The 24,949-nt window shown below is 41.4% G+C and overlaps 1 protein-coding gene across 1 annotated transcript; it reads left to right on the top strand.

Annotated features, from left to right (window-relative positions):
• The first annotated feature begins 1,758 nt into the window (after nt 1-1,758).
• Nucleotides 1,759-24,132, top strand: SLC16A14 (solute carrier family 16 member 14). The gene is made up of 4 exons (XM_029911143.1): nt 1,759-2,030; nt 5,781-5,924; nt 14,697-15,692; nt 22,705-24,132. The coding sequence occupies exons 1-4, from the start codon at nt 1,769-1,771 to the stop codon at nt 22,851-22,853; spliced, it is 1,551 nt and encodes a 516-aa protein (XP_029767003.1). The 5' UTR covers nt 1,759-1,768; the 3' UTR covers nt 22,854-24,132.
• Nucleotides 24,133-24,949: the final 817 nt, after the last annotated feature.

Below are 24,949 nucleotides of genomic sequence, written 5' to 3'. Positions count from 1 at the left end.
CTCAGTGGAGTTACTATGGATTTACGACAGCATAACTGAAAGCCTAACAATATAATTATACACCTCTACCCCCATATAACGCGGTCCTCCGGAACCAAAAAATCTTACCGCGCTATAGGTGAGATCACGTTATATCGAACTTGCTTTGGCCCCCTGCTCCTTGTCCCCTGACCGCCCCCTCCACAGACCCCCATCCCTAATCACCCTCAGGACCCCACCCCCTATCCAACACCCCCGCTCCCTATCCCCTGACTGCCCCGCCCCCTGACAGGCACTCACCGGCAGCGGCGGGAAGCGGAGCAGCCCGGCCCCAGGCCGCTCCACTCCTCCAGCTCCCAGCCGTGGCGCTCCGCTTCCCGCCGCTGCCGGTGAGTACGGGGGGCCTCCTTTCCCCAACCTCCCCGCACTCACCGGTGGCGGGAAGCAGAGTGCCCCGGGGCTGGGAGCTAATGCGCTGATCTGCAGGAGCGCTGCTTTACCGCGTTGCATGCGAACCCGTGTTATATCGGCTCACGTTATATCGGGGTAGAGGTGTATATCATACTGACTTTAATCGGATCTTGAGTTATGCAAGGAAGGTAAGATCAGGCCCCTGCTCTATAATTTATGTAAGCAAAACATCTCAAAGATCACGGAATCTAAATATTTTTTCATTATTTTCTTCTTTCACCCTTGTCCCATCAATACAAAAAATAATAAATCCCAAGATTACCATTCTTTCTGCAGAGAAAACCAATTGTAATGTGATTTATCTTTTATTTATTATTTCCTTTTTATTAAAAGCTTTATAATTTTGAACACAAAGACACAATCTACTTGTGGATCTGGGCCAAAGTGACAAACAAGGCAAATTATAGTCAACACACATACATTGCATAGATAAGTACAAAAACCAGAAAGATATAAGCAGTACACACACAGAGTGTGTTTTATTTTATATGTGCATTTTATATTTAAACTTATTGAAATGCTGTTATTTTACTGAAAACCACATGAAGGACACATTGAAACGCAATTGTGAAAATATGGCTATGGTCCAAATTTGTTATAAAACTGTTTTATTTAAAAAAAAATCATGATCTAAATCGTGCTCCAAGCCCTCCATGTGTAGCTCTCATCCCTCCCACGTGGGAGAAAGGGGTACCATTCACCTCTGCAATACCATCCCTGCTTCCTGAAACCCAGGAATGTGGGGGGGAGTGGAGTAGGCAGGGCTATCCTGAGACTGGCTAAAAGAGATGAACATCATAATCCCACAGATTTTCTCGTGGAAAAGCAGTACGTAGAGGTGGTCAAAAAAAAATTAGAGCTTCAAAAATGTAAATTTTCAAAATATTTCAATACAAAAAATAAAGAAGAAACTTTGAAAAAAATGTTTGTAAAATCCCCCTCCCCCATTTTTGGAACTATAGAGCTGGTTGACACTTTGTGACTTTTCAAAATGTTGAAAATGCAAAACAAATTCAGAAATATTTGTGCAACATTTTTTCATTTTTTTACCAGCTCTAGCAACATAGATCTAGCCGGAGGCTCTCTTACCTATTTATTTGTAGAAGTGGAGTTAAGGTTGTGGCTGAATAATACTGCCCTGTGGTCCCCATACTGTTCCTGTATGCAGAAACCCCAACAAATGCTGGAAAATAGGTTGGGGAATTAGTTTAATCTAAACTGTTAAAAAATAAAAACAAATAACTATTACAAACCTGTACCTGTTTTCTGTGCATACTGAAAGCATTTATTTCGTTTGTTTCAGAATACTGTGGGGAAAATGTGCACCACTCAAGAAGATATTGGATATGATTTTGAAGATGATTCAAAAGATAAGACGAAGACACTTAAGCCTAATCCAAACATTGATGGCGGATGGGCTTGGATGATTGTGCTTTCTTCCTTCCTTGTACATATACTCATCATGGGGTCACAAATGGCCCTTGGAATACTTAACATGGAATGGCTTGAAGAATTCAGTCAAAGTCGAGGCTTGACTGCATGGGTTAGCTCCCTTAGCATGGGTATTACATTGATCGTAGGTATGTTCCAGTATAATTATATTGCAAAACTGTATAGGTTTAACATAGTATTCTCCCCCCATGCCAAGTATTTTCTTGCACTATTCAAATATGGTAACTGAGTAGGCCATAGTGTTCTTGGACTGTAGTTTTAAAGTCACGAGGCCAAATTCAGTTGTCTACCATAGCAACTGATTTGGGCTGTGGGGCTAAAAATAGCCCCGTAGACATTCCCACTCGGGTTGGAGTCCAGGCTTCAAGCCCCTTCTTCTGGAACTTGGGCTCCAGGCCGAGCTCTAAGGTCTTCACTGCTACTCTTAGCCCTGCAGCCCAAGCCACGCAAGCCTGAGTCAATTGACCTTGGGTCTAAGACTTGGCACCACAGGCTTTTCTTTGCAGTGTAGACATACGCTGGCATGTGAGCCATGTAGTCAGAGGGAGGGAGGGAGTAGCAGTGACGCTGGGGGGAAACAACAGTGAGGCGAGGAGGAAGAGCAGTAGTTAGTCATGTAACATATATCTGAGTGGTGCCAGCTAACTGCCTGTTGGGTTGGTCTGGGCTGAATCAGCTGGCAGAAGGATCAGGAGTGGGAGAAAAATAATAGTCCCTCCAAAAAGCTTGGAATCTGTCTTAGAGTCTACTTGGGAGGTCGAGAGGTAAGGCTGGAAGGAACAGAATTAGGGACTGATTCTTCACTATCTGATGCTTTGTGCTGTCATTTACACATGTGCAAAGTCTTATACCCACTTTACACAAGTGTAAAAGTTAGCACAAGGTGCAAGGCAGTGTAGAATCATATTTAGAGTCTGTCTGAGGTGTGTACCACTAGAAAGAACAGCCTGCCTGGAAGAGGGGAGGCTTGGAGAAGATGGAAGAGTCCCTAAAAGACCCCAAAATAGTGTAGCTGGGTCCCATTAAGTCTTAGTTCAACCCAGAAAAAACTGGTATATTCTCTGCTCGATGTAAGGTGAAATGTCTGTCGATATTGTTGGAGTTAGGTGTACACATCCTACATGATTAAACTCTGTGCAATCTCAGTTACTTCAATGGGGTGCCAAGGAGTCCAAGTCAGGGCAGGATTTGACCAAACCCCACAGAGGGCAAGGTAAATCTTGAATCATGCTAGGACAGTCCACGTTTCCCTGTATCTTCCTAATACTCAGAAACTGTAGTTTATTTTTGGTCTTCAAGAATGAAAGGCAAACAACTAACTAAAATATTTTTTAGTTGAAATATTGTCAATCATTAATAATTAACAATGAATTTATAATTCATTGTTACAATAACAATTTGGGATAAAATTAAGTTCCAAGGTCACAAAGGCTTATAATAGTTAAAATGTCATTAAAATCACTAACGCTCTCAGAGCAGCTTCAACCACTTATCCTCTGTGCTTATTTACATATTTCTTTGTCAGAGTTTTACAGACAGGCCTCTTATTTTCAGCTGAGTGGTGGGATGCACCACCTGCCTCTGCAAAAGTTGATACCATCACTAATACTTAAATCAGTGCAGGCAATGCTGCTCTCTTTGCTATTTAAAGGATAGATAGATAGATAGATAGATAGATAGATAGATAGATAGATATTGACTTTCAGAGATCTGTACAGTGACTAAGCTAATCCAGATCAACAGGGTTGCAGAAGCAATTCCAGTTCTTCTCTACCTGCCAGGTGTATTTGTCTGTTGCATGTATGCCTGAGAGAAAGCTTTCCAGATCTGCACTCCCAGGGATATAAGGTGCCATATTTTGGCTGTTAAACAGACCACATTTATTTGTTCCCCCTTCACCTGAGTGTAAATAGATTATCCTGTAGTACCTGTCATAGGCTCTGTGACACATTTATAAGGGTGGTTAAATAACAGCATCAAATGGGATCAACAGGACAAAGTGCCATGATAGATTAAACAGAAAGTTCTATGTAATCACAATCCATAACAAGCAGTGCAGGGCCATCCACTGAGTCTGAATCACTAACATCAACAGTTTAGGATCAATATTAGAAGACACAGTAGCAATTTAAAAGACTCTGACATCCTGCTGAATCTTATAATTTTGTTAGGTTCTCAGGTACCTAGGTAGAATAAAGGCACAATTTTGTTAAATCAAATGCAGGAATCACATTAAAAAAGCAAAACATACATCTCATAAGCAAAGGAACAGGATGTTTATGTGCAGTAATATCAACCACTGCACAAGATACAAATCTTACTTCATGCCTACTAAATACATAGCAGAGGACATTCTACAGATATGCATGCCCCTGAATGTGACAAAAGACTTATACTGTGGATGTTGTTTTCACTGTACATGGTGGAGTTCCTTCACCATGGTATTTGACAGTGGTTCATAGACTACTGTCATCTGCCTCCTCACTAAGTTTGCTGGGTGTCATGATGCTTGACATTTCTGAAAGTTGACGTGAGGATCAAGGATAGTTTAGAGTGAAACATCTGGGAAATGGATTACATCATTCACAAGTTTCCCAAATTTACAAGGTGTTGAGGGATGTACAGTATCCTTCAAAGAATGACCAGAATCAGCTTGATATGATTGGTTGCTAAATTATACTCTGTGACTTACCACTGGCAAATCCATGTGAGTAGGCATCTAGCTACTCAAATGTGCTGCATTGGCAGTGGAGGTATACAGGGGTGTTGTAGCTGGCAGGCCCTAGATTTTAAGTGTCAGGGAGCTATTGAAAGGGTGTTCCGGAGGGCTCAAGAGTTTAGAATTAATTTTCCCTGCTGTCCAAAAGAGCCCATCTGTTGATCTTTAAGGCATGGAACAAGGCCCATCTTTTCTCAAGAATTTAGTTAATGGGGAATGGACCGATTATGTTATTAAATTCTATACATGCACCTAAGTCATAATAGAGTACATTTTATACATCAGTAAATAAATAAATAAATAAAAGTATCTCCACCTCTCCAGAGGCTGTGAAATAGCAACAAATCAAACTAAAGGGTGGATCTTTACTGTAAGATTTGGCCTTCATTTTCACACATTTTGAGACAGCACAATGTTTCTCAGCTGTACTGGATAAAATGTTTCATTTCAGCTGGATCATCACACCTCTGGGAGAGAGAAAGCCAATGTGAATGTGGTCCCTGAGTTGAGCAAATCCTTCTTTAGAGCATGGAAGCAGACATTGCAACAGACAAATTAGTTAGTCTTCTGCTTAACTCACATCTTGCCTAATGAATCCCCTGAGGAATGTAGATTCAGTGGCTAGAATCTTCATTCCACCTGAGAGTACAGTGTGGGGGGAGGGGAATACTGCAGGTAGAGGGAGGCAGTTGCCGTTCCCTCATCCCAGAGGAGCAGGGGTTGGGGAGAGTAGCTGGGTCAGGGAAGCAGCTACACCATCACTGCGGACTTTCTTCTAGCAGAGAATTACTGAGGGGGAATTCTTTGCTGACCGTTTTTCGTTAATTTGGTTGCAGCAGCATGAAGTGGATTTAGGAGCAGGATTCTGTGGTCTACTAAGCGTTTGCATTATCATAAGCCACTGCAGGTGAAATAAAGAACTTTGAATTCAGGTATTGGCAGAGTTATTAGCCAAGGGCCTAGAGGGGTTAACTGAATGACATTTTTGAGGGCCTAAAGGGGTTAACAGGAAAAAAATAATCCTTTGAATTGCATTTAACAATTTCAATTACACTGTTTCATATTTTGTTTGAAAATGATAATTAAGGGTTTTAATAAGTTTCACAGTAAGGGCTTTACACAAACCTTTTAGCAAATTCTTCTTCATGTTCTGTGACAGGTCCTTTCATTGGTTTATTCATTAACACATGTGGGTGCCGCAAGACAGCAATAACTGGCGGGATCTTGAATGCCCTAGGCTGGGTATTGAGTGCCTATGCCTCAAATGTACATTACCTCTTCATTACATTTGGCGTGACAGCTGGTAAGCAATATTTATATTTGGAAATTCTTTTAAATAGTGTCAGTGTCTTCTGGCAGTCCATTTGCTGAGAACATGAGAGAAGCTAAGATCGTTCTTGGGTCATTTTAATATTTGATTTTTTTTAAACTTCTGATAAAGTGATTTTAGGTGGGGAAATGCCATTTAACAATTTTTCTTTTAGTTTATTCAGCTTGCACAGTCAGACTAATGTTATTGTGCTATAGTTTTAGACATAATAGGCAAGGTTCTGCTCTCACTTTGAGGTCAGTGGAGTTATTCCAAATTAATACTGATGCATGTGATAGATTGTAGTCCAATGGGCCTGATTTTTATTCCACACCATTTTTACATTAGTGTAACTCCATTGTCTTTAACAGAATTATACCAGTGAAAGTGAGAGCAACATCAGATCAAATGGCTATTTTTGTCATGCAAGTTCTATCATACAGCATGTGAAGATGTTTTGTCAGTAGTGGGATAGCATAGAGGTCACCCAGCTATGCCACCTTTCAGTCAGGGATGGCAGCACAGGCTGGTCCTGCGTTGGTTTATAAACAAGTCCAGAAAGACCTTTTTTAATCAGAGGGCACCCCCTCTTCCAAGGGTCTCATTTATTAGTAACAGTCATAAGCATAACTAGGACCTTACTCAGATACAGCGGGGGCATTTGTCATCTCAGGCTCAGTCCAGCTAGTTCCTTCCTTCAAGACACTCTTCTTTCCTGTGCCTGGAAAGAGTTTCTTATTTTGTTCTGGAACCTTTCCCGGTTCCTTCTTTGGATTCCTCCTTTTCTGTGCTTCTTTAAGCAGGAGTCCCCAACTTGGAACTGCGCTGTATTCCCCCCCCCCCCTCCTTAAACTGAAGTTCCTCCCCAGCTCTCCTCTCTGAAAGTGGGTTCTTTTAATCAAATTGTCTGGTCCTTCTTAAGGTGGAGCCCTCAGTTCTTCTCTCTGGAGCTGAGTTGTGGGTTAGTCAGCTGTAGGGCCTTTGCCAGCTTCTCCCTCAGCTGGCACTTTCCATTAATTAGCTCTCTAGGTGCTCCACAGATCAGCCTTTCCCTACTGATATCTCCTGGTGTCTGCTCTGATATGAGGGAGGAGACTACCTTTATGCTGGTTCCCTTCCCCCAGTTTATCCGCAATTTGTTGGGGGAGAGGGGAGCTCTGCCCCACCCTCTCTGAAAGACTCCTGGTCCTGGGCTCTTAAAGAGACAGTGATGGGATTTCCTCCCAAGCGCCACTCATATATATATATATATATATATATAAAACACACACACACACACACACTTTATATCTATAGATATAGATATATCTACATGGGCTGACCTCTAGGCACAACTGCCTTTAAAGGGCAGACACAGCGCTATCACAAAGTTTCCCCCTCAAGAGCCAATCTATATCCAAAATGTAGACTCGATCAAAGTTATCATTTAGCCATGTTCCCCGAACAGGGAGGCACTTTTTGTTTAGCTGCTACCAGGAAGTCAACCAGTATGCTTGGCAATATCTTTATCATGGGAACAGTCCTTGGCAATAGCCTTATCTTCATCAGAAAAATGTAAGTAACCAGGATCTGAGGTTCTCTCTGTTGTAGGTAGCCCATAGGGTGCACGTGGTCATCCATAGTCCATGGCACGTCATAATTTACATCACGCACCTGTGTACCTGGATGGTAGAATCTCTTTGCCACCTCCTGTCTTGTTAACAGAACTGGTATTTCACCACAAATAAACTTTTCTGTGGTAGTGGCCTCCTGATCTTCTGATCTTCTGGAGAGGAGTCTCCCTGGATGCACACATCCAAGTTAAGGATATCTCTGTTCAGGTTCAGATCCCTTTCAGGGTTTCCAAAAAACAGAGATTGCAGTGTTTTGCCCACAGCTTATAATATCTTACTTAGCAACACCCACTTCTGTTCTTTCTTCAGCCACACTATTTTATGGAGGATATTCAATATATGAAAACCACCCTTATCTTCCTCCTCCTTCTTTGGGGTACAGCTCTTTGGTTATTTTAGCAAGGGTGTGGTTGTGGCTTTGCCTTGTAGCTTTGTCACTGTCCCATGTCTTTGGACCTATGGCCAGGCAGCTCTTAGCTTCAATCAGCTGAGGTACCTCCTGGCTCAGTCCATCTTTTTGTTGTAGTGGCTTCACCCAGCATGATTCCAGTTCTTTTCACAAGGTGGTCACTTCAGCCTAGAGGCTCTCCAGCTCTTTACCTTTAGCCAAATTGGACTTCAAACCTGGTTGGACCTTAAGTTCTGGAGCTTAGTCAGTTCCTTATGCATCAACAAACACTACTATTTCTCAGTCTCTTTTTCAAGGCTGGGGTGAGCCAGCTTCTGTTCTTGCTGTACATTTGTGCTAAGATCCGGTCTCTGGTGGAGTGCATCTCTTCGAGTTCCTGCAAGGTCTTGACTTTTTGGCTCTCTACAGTGTTCAATTGTACCAGGTGTTCTGCTTTGTTCTTAACTGTAGCAATCTTTTCTTCTAGCTCTCCCCACTCCATTAGGGTTTGGGTTTGTTAGATAGCTGGTAAGAGGACCACTGCTATATTTGTGACTGATAATGCTAAGTCTTTCACTGGGCAGTGAGTCTGCCCATCAGAGAGACTCTTGCATAGACGCCAGCAGGTCCTGTTGCAGCTTCTGGTTACAGAGCTGCAGAGATCTCAGCTCTTTGTTCTTCCTTTGCTGATTTGCCTTGATTTTGGTCCAGCTGTCATTGCAGAGAGCTTCATAGAATCATAGACTATCAGGGTTGGAAGGGACCTCAGGAGGTCATCTAGTCCAACCCCCTGCTCAAAGGAGGACCAATCCCCAGACAGATTTTTGCCCCAGATCCCTAAATGGCCCCCACAAGGATTGAACTCACAACCCAGGGTTTAACAGGCCAATGCTCAAACCACTGAGCTATCCCTTCCCCCCTTCTCTATCTGTAGCTGCTAATCTTCTTGCAGTGTGAGGATATACAGAAGGCCTAAAGGGGAATGGAATATTTTATGTACAAAAAAAGCACTGACAGTAGAAGGAAGCATATTGATAATTACCACCAGCAATACAGTAAACAAATTCTCCCTCTTTTTGGGCACAATCCAGCTCACATTGAAATAAGTGGGGGTCTTTCATTGTTTTCAGAGGAATCAGATCTGTAAAGTTTGTAAAGGTAAAGGTAAAGTTTTCAAAAGTGTCTTAGTAACTTAGGAGCAAAACTCTGATTTTTAAAAGGTGTTTAGGGGACTGTCTCATTGAAAGTCAGTGTGAAAATGCAGCTAAAGAGTCTAAGGGTATGCCTAGACTTTGGTCACAGAGTGTGACTGCATCTTGAGAAGACATACCCGAGCTAGCTTTAATCTAGCTAGCTTGGATACAGGAACAGTGAAGCCGAAGTGGCACGGGCTTCAGCGTGGATTAAACACCCAAGTAATTACCCAGGGTTCAGGGCAGGCTTGTATAGCCTACACTGAAGCTTGTGCTGCGGTGTACCAGTACCCAAACTAGCTAGATTAAAGTTAGCTTGGGTGTGTCTACATGAGATGCAATCACAGCTCAGACTGCGGTGTAGACATAGACATACCCAAAGTGATCTAGGGTATGTCTACACAACATTTTGCAGAGAGCCTCCCAGCCTGGGTTGACACATTCTGTCGATCTGGGCTGGGAAGCTCACTCCAAAATGCTGTGTAGACATACTTTAGGTGCTCCTAAAAAATTTACCCCAGACCTTATGAACAAAGACCCAGATTTATGCTAGTTTAAAAACACCACCTTGTTTTATATTGTTCTTTTGCTTTCTGGGAAGAGAAACTAACTAGGAAAACTTCCCTAATTTTGATTAAAAAGTTGCAGTTAAAAGAAGGGACCAATATGAACTGCAGAAAATCTATGACCCAGAGGCTCGGAAAACTTCTGTGCTTCCCAAATTTGATGCTAGACAGAGGACCAGATTGTACTTCAATTAGACCCTTTTAACCACAGACTAATCTCAAAAGCATCTCATAAGTGTAACTGCAAACTGAATTTGACATCGTGTTTTCATTGTTGTCTCAAGACAGAAAAGAGTATTAGAGAGTGAAATTTGGAACTTCTGTCCAGTGGGAAATTCTAACAGTTCAGCATTTGTTTTTGTTCCAAATTGGGATGAAAAATTGAAATTAGGAATTTTTTCATGTAACAATTCCATGAAATTTTTTTGTCTGTTTCAAAATTTTTGATCAAAATGAAACATTTTGACATCCCCAAATCAAAATGTTTCATTTCAGTTTAGTGAGCTGACTTGAAACACTTTGCTTTGAATCAGTTCAATATTAAAATGCATTTTCCCATAGTGGCACATTGCCTTATGGGAGTTGTAGTTCAGAAGCATGATGCCCCCATTCTCCCTAATGGCCAGACTCCATCTCTCATAATGTACCAATGGTCACAACAGACATGTGACTTCCATGATACCTGGTTAGAGGCAAAAGTCACATTATGCTATGGGACATGTAGTCCTCTAGGGAGCCTGTCCTGTAGGAGAGAATGAGGGCCTGAACTACAACTCCCATGATGCAATGTGCTGATAGAGAATTGCAGTTTAAAATTTTCCAGGTCAGTTCAAAATACAAGTCTCCTGATTCTGATCAAACCAACCCAAAATGAAATATTTCATTTAGATTTTCCCAGCAGAAAATCAAAATTTTTCAGCAAACTTAAATTTCATTTTCTGTAGAACAATCATTCTGATGGAAAATTCCCAACTGGCTCTAATTTTTTATTATTATTATTTATTTGTTGAGACATAGTTTGAAAAAAAGCAATGGAGCTGACTGACCAGATATAGGGCCTGATCCTATAGTTCTTGTGAAGTCAACCCTCCCTTTGGTTACAACTGGAGTTTTGCCTGTGTAAAAGCTACTTGATTTGGCCACGTAATGTAACTGGTATACCATGAACTAAATGCAACCCTGGTGTAACTTTACTGAGATACAGCCAAACCTTTTTACCATACCACATAATTTCTCTTGCTCTCTCTCAGAAAATGACATAGGGATGTTAGTTAACGGGAAAACCCTTTACACTTTTAATGAGCACAGTAGAAGAATATAAATTGGTATATGTATATCCACTGAAATGAAGGATTTGTAGCAAGCCTAAGAGATGACTAAACTTATAAAGGTGGTGATATGCTGAGGGTGAGGACTACATCTTTACAGCACTATACCATAAGCAAAAATCCTTTACGTACAAAAAAAGTCTCTATTTGCATAGACAGAGGTAGAACATAAGCCTTTGTTGAGCAATGGCTTTAGTACACCAAAAGTGTCAGTAGGATGCCAGTGGTGATGAAGTTTCTTGTAGAGAACTGGCGGCTGCTGGACTGCCTCCCCAGAACAGGATGGAATGACACCACACCCAGAATCTGGTTCAGGCTCTTTTCCCCAGGGCTTTAGCTTTATTATTTCTACAGAAAGCTAGCACAGCACAGCAGTCATCCCCACCTCTTACTCCAGAGTTTTCTACAAAGGCCTACTGTTCCCTGCAGGTTTCCACTCTACAGGATACCTGCCTGAGAATTATTCACAAACCCTCCTCTTCCCCCTTACCCCCCAATCCAGGGGCTTCCTGCCAGAGCCTTCTTGCTCCTGGAAGCGCTTGCCTCAGTTCTCCTACCAGCTCTCTGCCTGGGAGTTACCCTGTTCTAGAGACCAAACTGCTTCCTATAGTTTCTCTTTTAGTTTCACAACTGTCTCCCAAATGGCCTACTTGCTGGCTTTCATAATCATCACCTGATCCCCAGCTTTTCAGTCTCAGCTGGGAGGTAGCTGAATCATCATAGATGAGTCTGGGCCCAACACCCCTTAAGGGGTCAGCTGCCCTGTGACAAGGACTATCTTGCTAAACTCATTAAGACATGTAAGGTCTGACATAACTTAGTCACATATTGTAGATTGTTGTAACTTCTCAGATGCGCTGAGCTTTTAACACACTGGTTGTCTGTCACAAACTAGAGTACCTCTAATCCCAGAATCCCTCATCAGGAGGTAGTTATTCAGGATGGCAGAAATTACTGCAAGGAATAATTAAGGAACAATTTTTGTGTTTCTTATCTGAGCAACACTTCCATTGAAGAGGCTCTGGATGTAATGCCTCTGGAAAGATGTGTTTGCAACATGAAGCAAGGTGTAGTTCAGGCTCTCGCTGAGCTCAACTGGAGGAAAAAGGATTTGATTTTTGGTCTTTCCCAAAAGGATAAATCAGAAACTACAAGTTGTGTGGAAAAAGCCAAGAGTGATGAATATGGACAAAAAAAATCTTTTTGGAAATTTTGGTGAGATCTAAATGAAGTTGCCTATCCCCAAAAATCCTTTAAAGAAATTTCCACAAAATCTGCAGAATTTCTGTAAAGAATTTTCTTCTGCTTTTCTATTCTACTTGGTATCATTTTATTGATTCTATTAGAGATCACAATGATATCAAACAGTGATGTATAATTAACTCTCATCAGGGCAGGGAGCCTTGCCTGTACGACTCTTTCCTTATATCTGGAGTACCCTTAGGTACAAATGAATCAATTCTCTTTTTTTCATCCTGTCCAAGGAAACCAGACCAAAACTGTTGAACTGCAGAATGTAATATGTAGAAATAAATAGCTAACATGAAAACCATATCTGTGTTCTCTAGAGAAATCTGACTGGATGTTTCAAATGAGATTGAGAAGAACTGAGACACTCTCAGTGGACTAATTCTGGTAAAAAATTGGGGTCAGGGATATTCCCCTGCAATGCCATGAGACCTCCCTTCACTGCAACACCAAAAAAGGTCCCCACACCTGTTCTCTTCTCTCCATTGCCCTTAAAAAAGGCCCCCAGCACTTACTTACCTTGGCCTCCTACTAGCGGTGCAGTTTTTGACTGGCTCCCATCCTGTGCTGTAGTGTTCAGGCGGCTCATTGCATGCCCACCCTCCTGCTAATGCAGGGGTTCTCAAACTGCGGGTTGGGACCCCTCAGGGGGTCACAAGGTTCTTACATGGGGGGTCGCGAACTGTCAGCCTCCACCCCAAGCCCCGCTTTGCCTCCAGCATCTATAATGGTGTTAAATATATAAAAAGTGTTTTTAATTTATAAGAAGGGGTCATACTCAGAGGCTTTCTATGTGAAAGGGGTCACCAGTACAAAAGTTTGAGAACCACTGTGCTAATGTCATCAGTTTATTTTTTTTCTCTTCCCAACTCCTCTTGATGTACAGTCTTTCTAGCCCCCCCCCCCATTTCCAACAAACTCCTCCAATGTCTTCTCCCCAACTCCTAGGCTCATCTCCATGAATCTCCCCCAGTCTCTCCCATCTTTCTCCCCAGACTCATTCTAACCTTCTCAACTCAAAGCCCCTTATTCTCTCTTCCCCAAACTGCCTCTCACCCCAGGCTCTTTCACCTCCCGCACATCCTTCCAGCTTCTTGTCCCTTTCCCAAAATATCCCTCTTGGTTTCCCCTCTGTCCTCTCCAGTGCCTGTGCACCCCAACAGCTGTCTCCCCTTTGTCCTGGCCCCACACAGGGCTGCCCAGAGGATTCAGGGGGCCTGGGGCAAAGCAATTTCGGGGGCCCCTTCCATAAAAAAAAGTTGCAATACTATAGAATACTATATTCTCATGGGGGGCCCTGTGGGGCCTGGGGCAAATTGCCCCACTTGCCCCCCCCCCCGGGCGGCCCTAGCCCCACATCCCCCTTAGCTGTGTCCCCTGGTTTTGGCCTAAGGGAGGGGAATAGAGGGAGCCACGCCCATTCAGCTCCTCATAGGTGGAGGGGAAGGGCCCATATAAGGACCCTGCCATGCCTGTCCAGCAATGGGAGAAGGGGAGACAGAGAGCCCTCTGTGGGCAGGAGGGTACTATTACAGCTGCCACACAGCCTCAAGTCCTATCTATTAGCTGATGTGGTAATATCTTTTATTCTTAGCTTCTCCTCTCTGTCCTCTCCCCTACACAGCCAGCAAAAATCAGGGGGCAGAGAGGGGGCAAAGGGAATGGCATTGTCAGCCTCCTCCCCCACAGCCTGAAAGTCAAGGGGAGATGTTCCCCTCTGTCATCTCCTATGATTACACCTGTCTATACTGTGTTGCATGCAGTGTTGCAATGGCCTTTGGATCAGTTATCAAAAGCAGCCCAGGGAGTTATAAAATGTGTCCTATAGTTACCCCACCCTGTAGTTGCAAAGTGAGGAAAAAACTGACTAGCTGCAGGTTTTTTCACTCGTTAACTTAAAAATCAAGCAATTTCTATTTTCTGTCAAATAAGATACAGGTACAAGCAAATATTATGGCTGTATGCATATACAATTAAAAATTAAAATCTATGTACATTTATTCCCACCTCTACCACTGACTTGCTGCATAACCTTGGGCAAGTTACTTGGGACCTGATTTTCAGAAGTGCTGAGCGCTCACAGCTCCTGATGATGTCATATTGACATATGACTGCTCAACACCTCTGAAAATATCTACAGCCATTAGCCTCAATATGGCTCAGTTTTTCTATATGTAAAATGGGACAATACCGACTTTTCAGGGATTAATTAATTTGTGTTTGGAAAGTACTATGAATACTGGATTAAAGTAAATGATAAATGAAAAGTATTTATTTATTATATTTATATAGAAATTAGGTATAGCCCTTGTATTACTGGTATGTTGCTAATGTGGCCTTGCTGCTGCAGAGTTTGGGCATCCCTGCTGTATACCTTGCTAAATCTGGATGATTTCAGTAGAGTAGCATGTGATGTTTTTATTTTCACAGGTGTTGGGAGTGGCATGGTTTATCTTCCTGCAGTGGTCATGGTAGGACAGTATTTTCAGAAGAGAAGAGCACTAGCTCAGGGACTTAGTACCACTGGAACAGGGTTTGGAACATTTCTAATGACCGTTTTACTGAAGTATCTGTGTAAGGAATTTGGATGGAGGAATGCAATGTTCATCCAGGGTGCTGTGTCTCTGAACCTGTGTGTCTGTGGAGCGCTCATGAGGCCACTTTCTTCCACGAAGGATGCCAATGAAAAGGGTGTTGAGAGAAACAATAGTGAAGATTATCATGCAAAAGCTCTGTTCCACTCCGCAAAGCCCATAAAATCTAATGGGATATTACATGAAGAGCAAGAGGAAAAAGAAGGGCCAGCTAATGACAAAGTGCTTGATAACGTTCAAGCTATGGAGTGCAAAGGTAAAAGCAGACGTGGAAAGAATTTGTATGCTCTTTGCATTCTTAAGAGAGTGAGCCAGCTGACTGTTACAATCAAGAAGGGGTTTGGAACATGGTATTCCAGCTACTTTGGGGCTGCATCACTTTTTACCAATAGAGTATTTGTGGCTTTTGTGTTTTGGGCATTGTTTGCATATAGCAGCTTTGTTATTCCTTTTATTCATCTTCCAGAAATTGTCAAACAGTATAATTTATCCACACAGAATGATGTGTTTCCTTTGACCTCGATTATAGCCATAATTCATATATTTGGTAAGGTGATCCTTGGAATTATCTCTGATTTACCCTGCATCAGTACTTGGAATGTCTTCCTGATAGCTAACTTCACTCTTGTCATCTGTATTCTTATTCTGCCATTAATGCATACATATATTGGCCTGGCAATGGTTTGTGCCCTAATAGGATTTTCCAGTGGGTATTTTTCTCTAATGCCTGTTGTGACTGAAGATTTAGTGGGGATAGAGCACCTTGCAAATGCTTACGGCATCATCATTTGTGCCAATGGGATATCTGCACTGCTAGGACCACCGTTTGCAGGTAAATAGTTCAAGTTTCAAATCAACATACATCTGTGACTATATCTGAATTATTATATATTTGTGATATTATAATAATGTGGATAACAAAATTACAGCCGCTCCGGCTTTGATTAGTGTCCCATTTTACATGTATGTGTTTACAGAATACATTCCGCACCCTCAGTACAAACTGCCATCCTTGCAAGTCATTCTAGCTCTGTTACAAACTGTCATTTTTATGGTACATTGTTTAATATAATTGTATATACAAATTTTCTAGCATAGAAAGGGTTAACATATTTACTCCTGTGTTTTGTGTATCACAGTTTACACCTGCAGCGTGCATATTTCCAGATGAGAAATCTGCTGTAGTAGGGGTTGCCACTGTCTATCACGGGAGGGAGATTTCATCGGGGGGGAGCACAGACTGGTTTGTACCATCAACTTCTATGGTGGGTCCACAAGGTAGATTTAAATTGTGTTTGTGCTCCAGCAGCATAGGCTGCCCAATGGATGTGCTGATAGAGCTCATCAACAGCTGCCTTGGCTTTGCCCAATTATCAGACAACACTGACCAATTTGGGGACTGTACTGCATGCTGCTCCCTCGCTCCTGGGAGAAGTGAAGTTGCAGGCATTGCTACAGCTCTCCTCAAATGAACTTGGAGGGAATCAAGCCCCTTCATTGTAAGTTATCCAGTACAAATGAATGTGGAGTCGGGTGACAAAAATACTCCCTAAAAATAATATTTTGGCCCAGACTGTGACTGTCTTTTTTGGATGCATGAGTCAGAAGAAAGCAATAAGGTGCAATGGGTCATCTTCAGTCGGGGATAGCATGGACACTGAACTGGGCTAGAGCCACCACCAGCATTGGGAGAGCTGTAGTCTCTCTCTCTTCCTCTGTACCTGTCAGCAGTGCTGGAATAATGTAGACGAGAGCACATGCTGAATCCTTTCAAAGGGTAGCAAAACTACAACTCTACTGTGCATTCTCCCAAACCCTGTCAGCCAGAATTGAGCCCAGTAAGAGTTAACATGCCCATGTCTCAGGGGAGAATTTGGCCTTTAATAAAAAAAAAAGATACAGTGATTGCTCTAAAACAGCTAGCCCTTCTGCTTTTATATTATGAACCAATGTGGATAACATGGTAACAGGAGTTTATTTTGTGTTTCAAACCTTTTGAAACAATCTGAATGCAGAATTGAATTGCATCAGTCAAGGAATTGAGGTTGACGTATGGGCTGTCACCGTGCTAACCTCATACTTCTTGAGAAAGATCTTAGAAGGAGTTTATCTCTATGTGGGGTCTTAAAAACCTTGTTTTCCTTGAACAAGAAATGTGGACAGCTCATTGAAATGTGCTTGTACAAACAGCAGTTGGAACAGTGTCCTGACTTAACCTGCCTGACACAGATGTGGTATCAAGCATTCCAAAGAGGAAATAGTGAGGCGATAGCTAAGAGTAAGTGAAACAACAGCGGGCTTTAAGTTTCAGTGTTATTTTAGCTCAGACCTGTTAGATGCAGGTTGTGGCAGGTATATAATTTTGGGCCCAGCATTGGTTAGCTTCTGCAAATTTGAGCCCTACTTCATTCTAAACTTTCAGTGGAGAGAATGAAGCTATTTTTAGAGATTGTTCAATATAGAAAACATATTGCATTCCAAGTTTTTAGGTGATCTACCACAATCTTAATATTGTTAAGTAATATTGTTATTTATTACTTGAGCTCAGAACACCAGGATGTGAAGATATACAGAACAAGTTCTTCTATGTTTTCTAAAATATCTCTTTTCAGTAAAACTGCAGCATTTAAAGCCATTTCTCATTGGAACATGTCTGCTAGAAGACTTGCTTGTGTTGATCCTGGGCAGAATTTTAATAATTTAAACTCAATTTCTCCTCTTCTAGAGGCACATGTTCCATAGGAGCCAGCATATCCCCAACACAGGGTGGTGTTAGCCACAAATTTGTATGGCCAGAGCTGCATTGGCAGTTGTTCCATAATTGTCCTTTATGGGGTTTCCTGAGAAGCATCTAATTCAGGCCACTGTCTGTGAGAGGATATGGAGCAGATGGAACACTGATCTAACCTAACAGTACAAATTCTATGTATTGATTCAGTGCATCTCTTCGGAAGTATCTGTTAGCAGCATTCCTATGAGCTCTGGCCACAAACTAAAGCTTCCCCCAGTAGAAGACTTGAGGGAGTTACACAGGGTCACCTGGAGCCCACAGCTCCAACCCTAAAACTTCCAGAATCTCAAGGAATATAAACCCAAATCCCAGTTTATTGACAGTAACAGAGGGAAACAAATTAAAACAAAACAAACAAAAACCAGGCAAATCCCATACCCCGAAACTGGGCTCTTTTGTTAGGCTCTTTACTACAGGCCATTGCTAAACAAGAGCTTGCCCCACACTGATTTCCCCTGACATCTCTCTTAAGCTTAAACTAGTTGCTGAATGGTTGGGCTGTCACGGGGTATGTCAGCTGGGCCAAATAATCCACCATCTACGCCAACTGCCTCATACAACCAATAAAATTGTTGCATGCAAATTAGCTATAGCATAAGGGTGGTGATTGGTTAAATTACCTCTGCTATCACAATGGTCTAGACTCTTGGTATGGCATAGATACATGCCTTGCTGTCACACAGGTGTAATTTGTAAAGTCAAAATGGTTGAGAACTTAAAAATTAGATGGCAACAAAGCACAAATCCCAGTGATGATTGAACCTGCTGGTATTCTAAAGAAAAAGAGCTCTCAACCATGCGTGTAGCTGTTTCCATTGCTTTACACTGACGCAACAGACATTTTAGGCTTCATGGTGACACAGACAATCCAGGAATCTTATTACAAGACTGTTATATAGATAGTGGAGAGGGTTCCTAGCCTGCACACCTGTTAAAGGAATAGCATGCTACCACACTATTTATCTACCCTATTTGTATGAAATCCATCACCACAGTATCAGAAGAAGTCCTTATAGACATTAATATATTTATCTTTATAACACTCCTGTAAAGTAGAGAAGTATTATCCTCATTTTACAGATGAGGAAACTGAGGCACAAAAATAAGGTAACTAGTCCAAGCTCACACACAAAAATCAGAAGTAGAGTCAAAAATTAAACTTAGATCCTCTGGGTCTCAGTCCAGTATCCTAACCACAAGCATTTAACACCCACAAGTTCAATTGCCATTGGTAGTAGGTAGCAGGAAGAGGTAATGTCAGAACCGGCTCTAGGCACCAGCAAACCAAGCATGTGCTTGGGGCAGCACAATTTCAGGGGCGGCATTCCGGTCACCTTTTTTTTTTTTGTGCTCTCGGAGTTTGTTTTATTTTTATTTTTTTGCTTAGGGCGGCAAAAAACCTAGAGCCGGCCCTGGGTAATGTACGACTCCTTGCACCAACTTTTATTAACCTGGCCCCATGATTGACTCACTCAAGAACATAAGACTTGAGTAGTGTAATGTTTTAAATTTACTTTAAATTTTTTTTCTTTTCAATAGTCTTATGATATAATTAGCCAAAATTACATTTTTGCTTTCAATACCAGAGAGTAGTTTCATTACATAAACATTTATTGTGTAACTAGTATTAAATGCGACATATATTACGTAAGGTTATTTTCTTGAAGGTGGGAAATGATATTATTTCCAACATTTGGTCTAAATAATGTACAGATCAAGAGTCTTATTCATGAGACAATTTTTCAAACTATTCCACAGAAACTGTATCTTCCTGTGGGAACAGTGACAGTACTTTGCATGTTATAGAGCATTTCATCAGAAGATTTGACTATGTTTTACAAATATTAATTAGTTATCACAGCTACCCAGTGATTTGGGTAAGTATTTTATACCCATTTTACATTTGGGTAAACTAAGCCACAGAAGAATTTATTGAATGCACAAGATCACACAATGAGTCAATGGCACAACTGGGAATAGGACCCAGGACTCTTCTTTAACTATTAGACAATACTCTCTCCTTTGGAAAATAGAGAAGATGGTGGACTGTACTTTTTCCTCTTTGTCCCAGTAAATTTTATGCTTTGTTAATTCAGCTGTTTTTTCCCTCATGAACAAAGTTAACCTCTTAATTGTGCAATATGCCGGGCATAATTCCAAGCTGAGGAGTAGAGGAAGAGGGGTGCCAGCAGGGAACAGAGCAAACAAAAAGAGAAGAGGAGATACCTATGCAGTGATACATAAGGCAAATTTGTGAAGTCATATTTAAAAGAGATTGTAGAAGTTACAGCAGCCCAAGTAAAAGGGTCACACATTCTGACAACCTACATGTGTGTTTACGCCATAATTAATTAATTCCCATTGAGCTAATTGGGAATTTTATCTGACTGAAGACTACAGGATTGGGCTCTTCATAACTTGGGCTCAATTGTATCTTCAATCAATCATATGCAACACCCAGGGCCGGCTCTACTGTTTTTGCTGCCCCAAGCAGCGCGCCGAATTGCCGCCGCCGACGGTGGGGGCAGTCCGTGTGCCGTTAGGGCGGCACGCGCGTTTCCGCAGCGGCAGCAATTCGGTGGCAGCTTCTGTCTTCAGCCAGAAAACAGAAGCCACCGAATTGCCGCCTTGGGCAGCTGAACATAGAAGCTGCTGCCGAATTGCCGCCGCGGCGGAAACGTGCGTGCCGCCCTAACGGCACACAGACTGCCCCTGCCGTCCGCGGCGGCAATTTGGCGCGCTGCTTGGGGCGGCAAAAACACAGGGACTGCCGCCCCTTGCAGTTTGCCACCCCAAGCACCTGCTTGGAATGCTGGTGCCCGGAGCCGGCCCTGGCAACACCAATTAGAACGAATTCTATGGTCCTTGTTAAGACAAAACTCCCATAAACTTCAAAGGGAGTTCCATCTATGCAATGACTGTCGGATTGGGCCTATTGACTTCACCGGGAATTTTATGCATGTATTCAAGTGCCTATGTTGGCCCTCTGTATTTAGTACCAACTCCATCACCTACAAAATCACATACATATACCGTAGCTGGGGTAAGTAAAATAAACTGGGTAAAATTCACCCTGTGCACAGTGCTGGCGTGAGTCCTACGTGTAAGTTAAACCTTCATGCTTCCCTTTGCACAGAGGTGAATTTCACCCACAGAGTTTTTCTGGACTACTGAATTAGCAGTCCTGACAGAATAGATTTTTTTCCATTTAAAATTATTTCCTTCACCTTTTCTTTATTATAATCAGAATTTTAAAAAACAACATGCAGAAGTGGCAGGGACAATAAGGGTCAGAGAAAGAAGAACAATTAAATAGGGTTAGCCAAGCCAGCCCCCTTTGTACTCAGAGGGACGTTAGAAGCAATTTGCTTTATTCCTATCTCTAGCTTCTGGTATAGGATTTATATTTGTTGTTTGGGCTGGAGTTGATGAAGATTGGAGAAACAGAAGCATTCAGAATTTGGTGATCTAGCTTTGCTATTGGGATTTATGTACCAAACAAGGATCAAAATCATACATGAAAGAAATCTGAATAAAACAGAAGGTTTGAGTTACAGACTTTAGCAAATGAACAGTGTAGGGTCTTCAGATACATGTATCACACATCCAGAGACTTATGGGAGCCTAGGACTAATTTAGTCTACCGGAGTTTTGAATTTTTGAGTCATTCACTATCTGTGACTTGTTCTAGAGCTTGGATGGAGGACTGAAAACATCTCCACTTACTATTTACATAGTTAGGATGGTATAGCAGATTGAATAGGAGTCTGGGAGCCAGGAGCTCCTAAAGTCTAATACCACCTGTGCAACTCACTCACTGTATGGCTTGGGGTAATTACTTACTATGTAAGTTTCCCATCTGTAAACTGGGATAGTAATACTGATCTTTCAATATACGGCCTGATTCTCCACTGCCCTGTACCTTGTATAACCATTTATACCTGTGCAAATGTGAATGTAAAACAGTCATTCTGATTTAGCAGCATTTTACATCGATTTTCCACAGGTGTAAATGACTATACCAGGTGCAAAATAGTGGAAAATCAAGCCTGTAAAGTGCTTTGTAAATGTTAAATATTAAATTAAATACTAAATATCAGTCGAGTCAGATCCTTACCGTAAATCAGTGTAGCTCCACTGAAGTCAATGAAACTATGCTGATTTACACCAGCTGAGGATCAGGGTGTTCCCCAATGCCTCTGTAGTACAACAACATGTTTTTAAGTTTACTTACAGTTAACACATTCATTGACAAAACTGATCTTTTCACAGTTTGCTATTCTTTATTCCAAGAAAGGAGACTGGATACAGTTATTATTAGTAGTAGTAATTTGATGACATTTTTCTAGTTATGTGAAAACATTGGCAAAAACAAGATTGGATTAAGGCAGAAAGATTCCAAGTGGAGGGGCCTATGTTTATAGAAAGAATCTATAAACATAGGCCCCTCCACTTGGAACCTTCCTGCCAGACTTCTAAGATGGACCCTTGTTTTCACTCACACCTGAGTCCTGGCTCTTTCTGGTAAGTAGGTAGCCCAGTCCAAACTCCCATTCAACCTTGTGCTGCATCACAGCCTGATGCTCTCCCTCTGAGACACTCGTGTTTTCTGGCCCTGGATCCCAAGGATTCTGCCTTAAGCTTCCCCGGCCAAAATGTTTTGAAAGTTCTAACTCCCTATACCTCACTTCAGACTGGGAGTGAAATTCTCCCTTATGGAGAGGACCATCAAAAGGCCTGTGCATATCCGAAACCCCAATTTTGAGGATTTAAATGGGATATAAGTGATGCATAGGCCATGGGTTGGCTTTCTGCATAGGACTGAATAAACCACTGTTTTTTGTTAGTTCATGTCTATTTTTATTGTCTAGCGATGGAGACAATTTCCTCTTTTTTTTTTTTTTTTTTTTAAGAAAAAATTCGTGACTTGAATGAAGTGTCACATAATAGGATGCATTCATGAGATTAATATGCAGTGGTTTTTTTTAACATTCCTGTTTTATGCTTCTCTCATATGCTCTCTACTGAAAACTATCTTGTCCTTGTTTTGCAGGTTGGATCTATGACATCACACAAAAATATGATTTTTCTTTTTACATATGCGGTTTGCTTTACATGGTAGGAATAATCGTTTTACTCATCCAACCTTGTATTCAAAAGAAACAATCAAAAGATCAACCCACTGATAACACAAAAGTATAGTTCAATTTATGGAATGTTTTGAAAAGTATGTGTTAGGTTCATGTCTCTGTTATATAGCAGTACAAAATTGTTATTCTTATAAGACCAACTGCATTGAAGAGTATCACAGTGAATAATGAATGAGCTGCAAAGTGCTGATATTAAATAATTAGTGGAAATGTGCTTGTAAAAGCAAGTTTACTGTCACACTTACGATTCTTGGCTTTAGAACTGTCTCTTTAACAAATACAGATGTTAAGAGCTTTCCAGATGCAATATCACTATTTTTATATTTGGTCAGTGGTTGAAACATTAGTTTTGATTCTTAACTCATGTACAACAGTTTTACACTGATGAAACTATTGACTGCAGTGCAGTTACTGCTGATTTACACTGGTGTGAGAGAAGAATCAGGCCTCACATGAATACTTTCCTACTCTATAGTCCAGCTGATCAGAAATTTATTGTTGAGCACAAGAAAATGGTTACATTTCTCATCCAGCTACACACGTGTGTCACTACAATACTAATAATAATTCAAGGATACACATAATTTAATATATTTAAAAGAATGTTTCTGTGATATAAAATTGAAAATTTCTTATATTTTTCTGAAAGCACTCTCCAGTCCAAGGAACTCTTTTTGATGTTTTGATTGCAGAACAAATGATCCATTCTCACCTCATACGAGAAATGATAAATGAGATACTTAAATATATTCTGATACCAAACAGCACTGAAGTAAAACAAACAAAACAACAAAAACTGGGGAAGGATGGGGAATATTAATGGGGTTCTGCAGCAGAAAGGATAGGCAGCAAAACTAGATGATTTATTGCAAGAGTCTATTAGAAAAGTTAATACATTCAGGTAGAGTTTATGGGCCTCCCAATTCTGATCTCAATGCAGCCAGAGTCAACTTCAGTAGTTACTCCTGATTTACACTGGTGCAACTGAGAACAAAACCTGGGCCTTCCTATGATTCTAATTTTGTTTGCATTAGTTTTACACCTGTAACTACATTGGGTCAGACCCAATATATATTGGCATAGCTCCATTGACATCAGTGGAGTTATTCCTGATTTACATCAGTGTGAGATCAAAATCAGGTCCTGTGTGCTTAGAGCAAGGCTTTGGAAGACTGAACTTTGCCCTACTCTGGTTGCATTTTATTACCATACAGAAAAGGCAGGTCTACACTACGGGGGAAAGTTGATCTAAGCGCTGCAATTTGAGTTATGTTAGTAGCGTAACTCAAGTCGAGGTAGCTTAGATCTACTTATCGCAGGGTCCACACTAGGCTGTGTCAATGGGAGATGCTCTCCCATCAACTCCCCTTACTCTTCTCGTTACGGTGCAGTACCGGAGTCGACGGGAGAGCGATCTGCAGTCAATTTAACGGGTCTTCACTAGACCCGCTAAATCGACCCCTGGTGGCTCGATCGCTGCAGCGTCGATCCACTGGTAAGTGGAGACAAGCCCAAAGAATTTTCCTATGTGCAGAACAACCCATTTAATAACTTTCTCTAGCTGATTTGTTGTAAGGGATGTCTGAGATCTGAGACAGCTACCAATATTCTGTTATGGCATGTCCAATTTCCTAAGCCTGATACTTTGCAGGTGAAACATCTTACCAAGGATTTTTCAGAGTGGAGGATGCTTCCAGAAAAAGTTTGAAGTTACTGGCTACCTTACTTGTTTACACAGTTTACAATTGTAAAACATTTGTATTGCAATCCTTCCTCAGTAATTCATTGTTTAACCTAAATAACCAATTTCTCAGGGATAGAACTTGAGAACATTGGGTGAAGCTGGCCAAAAGTATGTATTTAGTTTTAGAAACAGTTGCATGGAAGACAGCATATGATATTTTATTGAAATTTATTTCAACACAAAAGTTATTAAATTACGACTAATTGTGTTGCAATGTAAGAGCACAACATTAACTACGTAAAACTGATCATATATTTTCAGTGCTGTTTTTACTTGCTGTAAAATTAGCTATGTAATGCAAACCATGGAAAAGATAAGTGTTTTAACTATTTAAGTGCATTGCCTTGTTTTTTTGACAATATTAAATAACAGAGGGACAATACAGAATGTTTGTATGGTGCTAC

The sequence above is a fragment of the Terrapene carolina genome, unplaced genomic scaffold (genome assembly GCF_002925995.2).
Source record: "Terrapene carolina triunguis isolate 2854851 unplaced genomic scaffold, T_m_triunguis-2.0 Scaffold88, whole genome shotgun sequence".
Classification (NCBI taxonomy): Eukaryota; Metazoa; Chordata; order Testudines; family Emydidae; genus Terrapene; species Terrapene triunguis.
The sequence above is the reverse complement of the archived record's forward strand: the minus strand, read 5'-3'. Positions and strand labels throughout refer to the sequence as shown.

What these genes read in the sequence shown, in the direction of transcription:
- SLC16A14 (XM_029911143.1), top strand. Translation starts at nt 1,769, where the DNA reads ATGTGCACCACTCAAGAAGATATTGGATATGATTTTGAAGATGATTCA. An exon ending in GGGTATTACATTGATCGTAG is followed by an intron (nt 2,031 to 5,780) that starts GTATGTTCCAGT and finishes GTTCTGTGACAG; the next exon opens with GTCCTTTCATTGGTTTATTC. An exon ending in GCTAGGACCACCGTTTGCAG is followed by an intron (nt 15,693 to 22,704) that starts GTAAATAGTTCA and finishes CTTGTTTTGCAG; the next exon opens with GTTGGATCTATGACATCACA.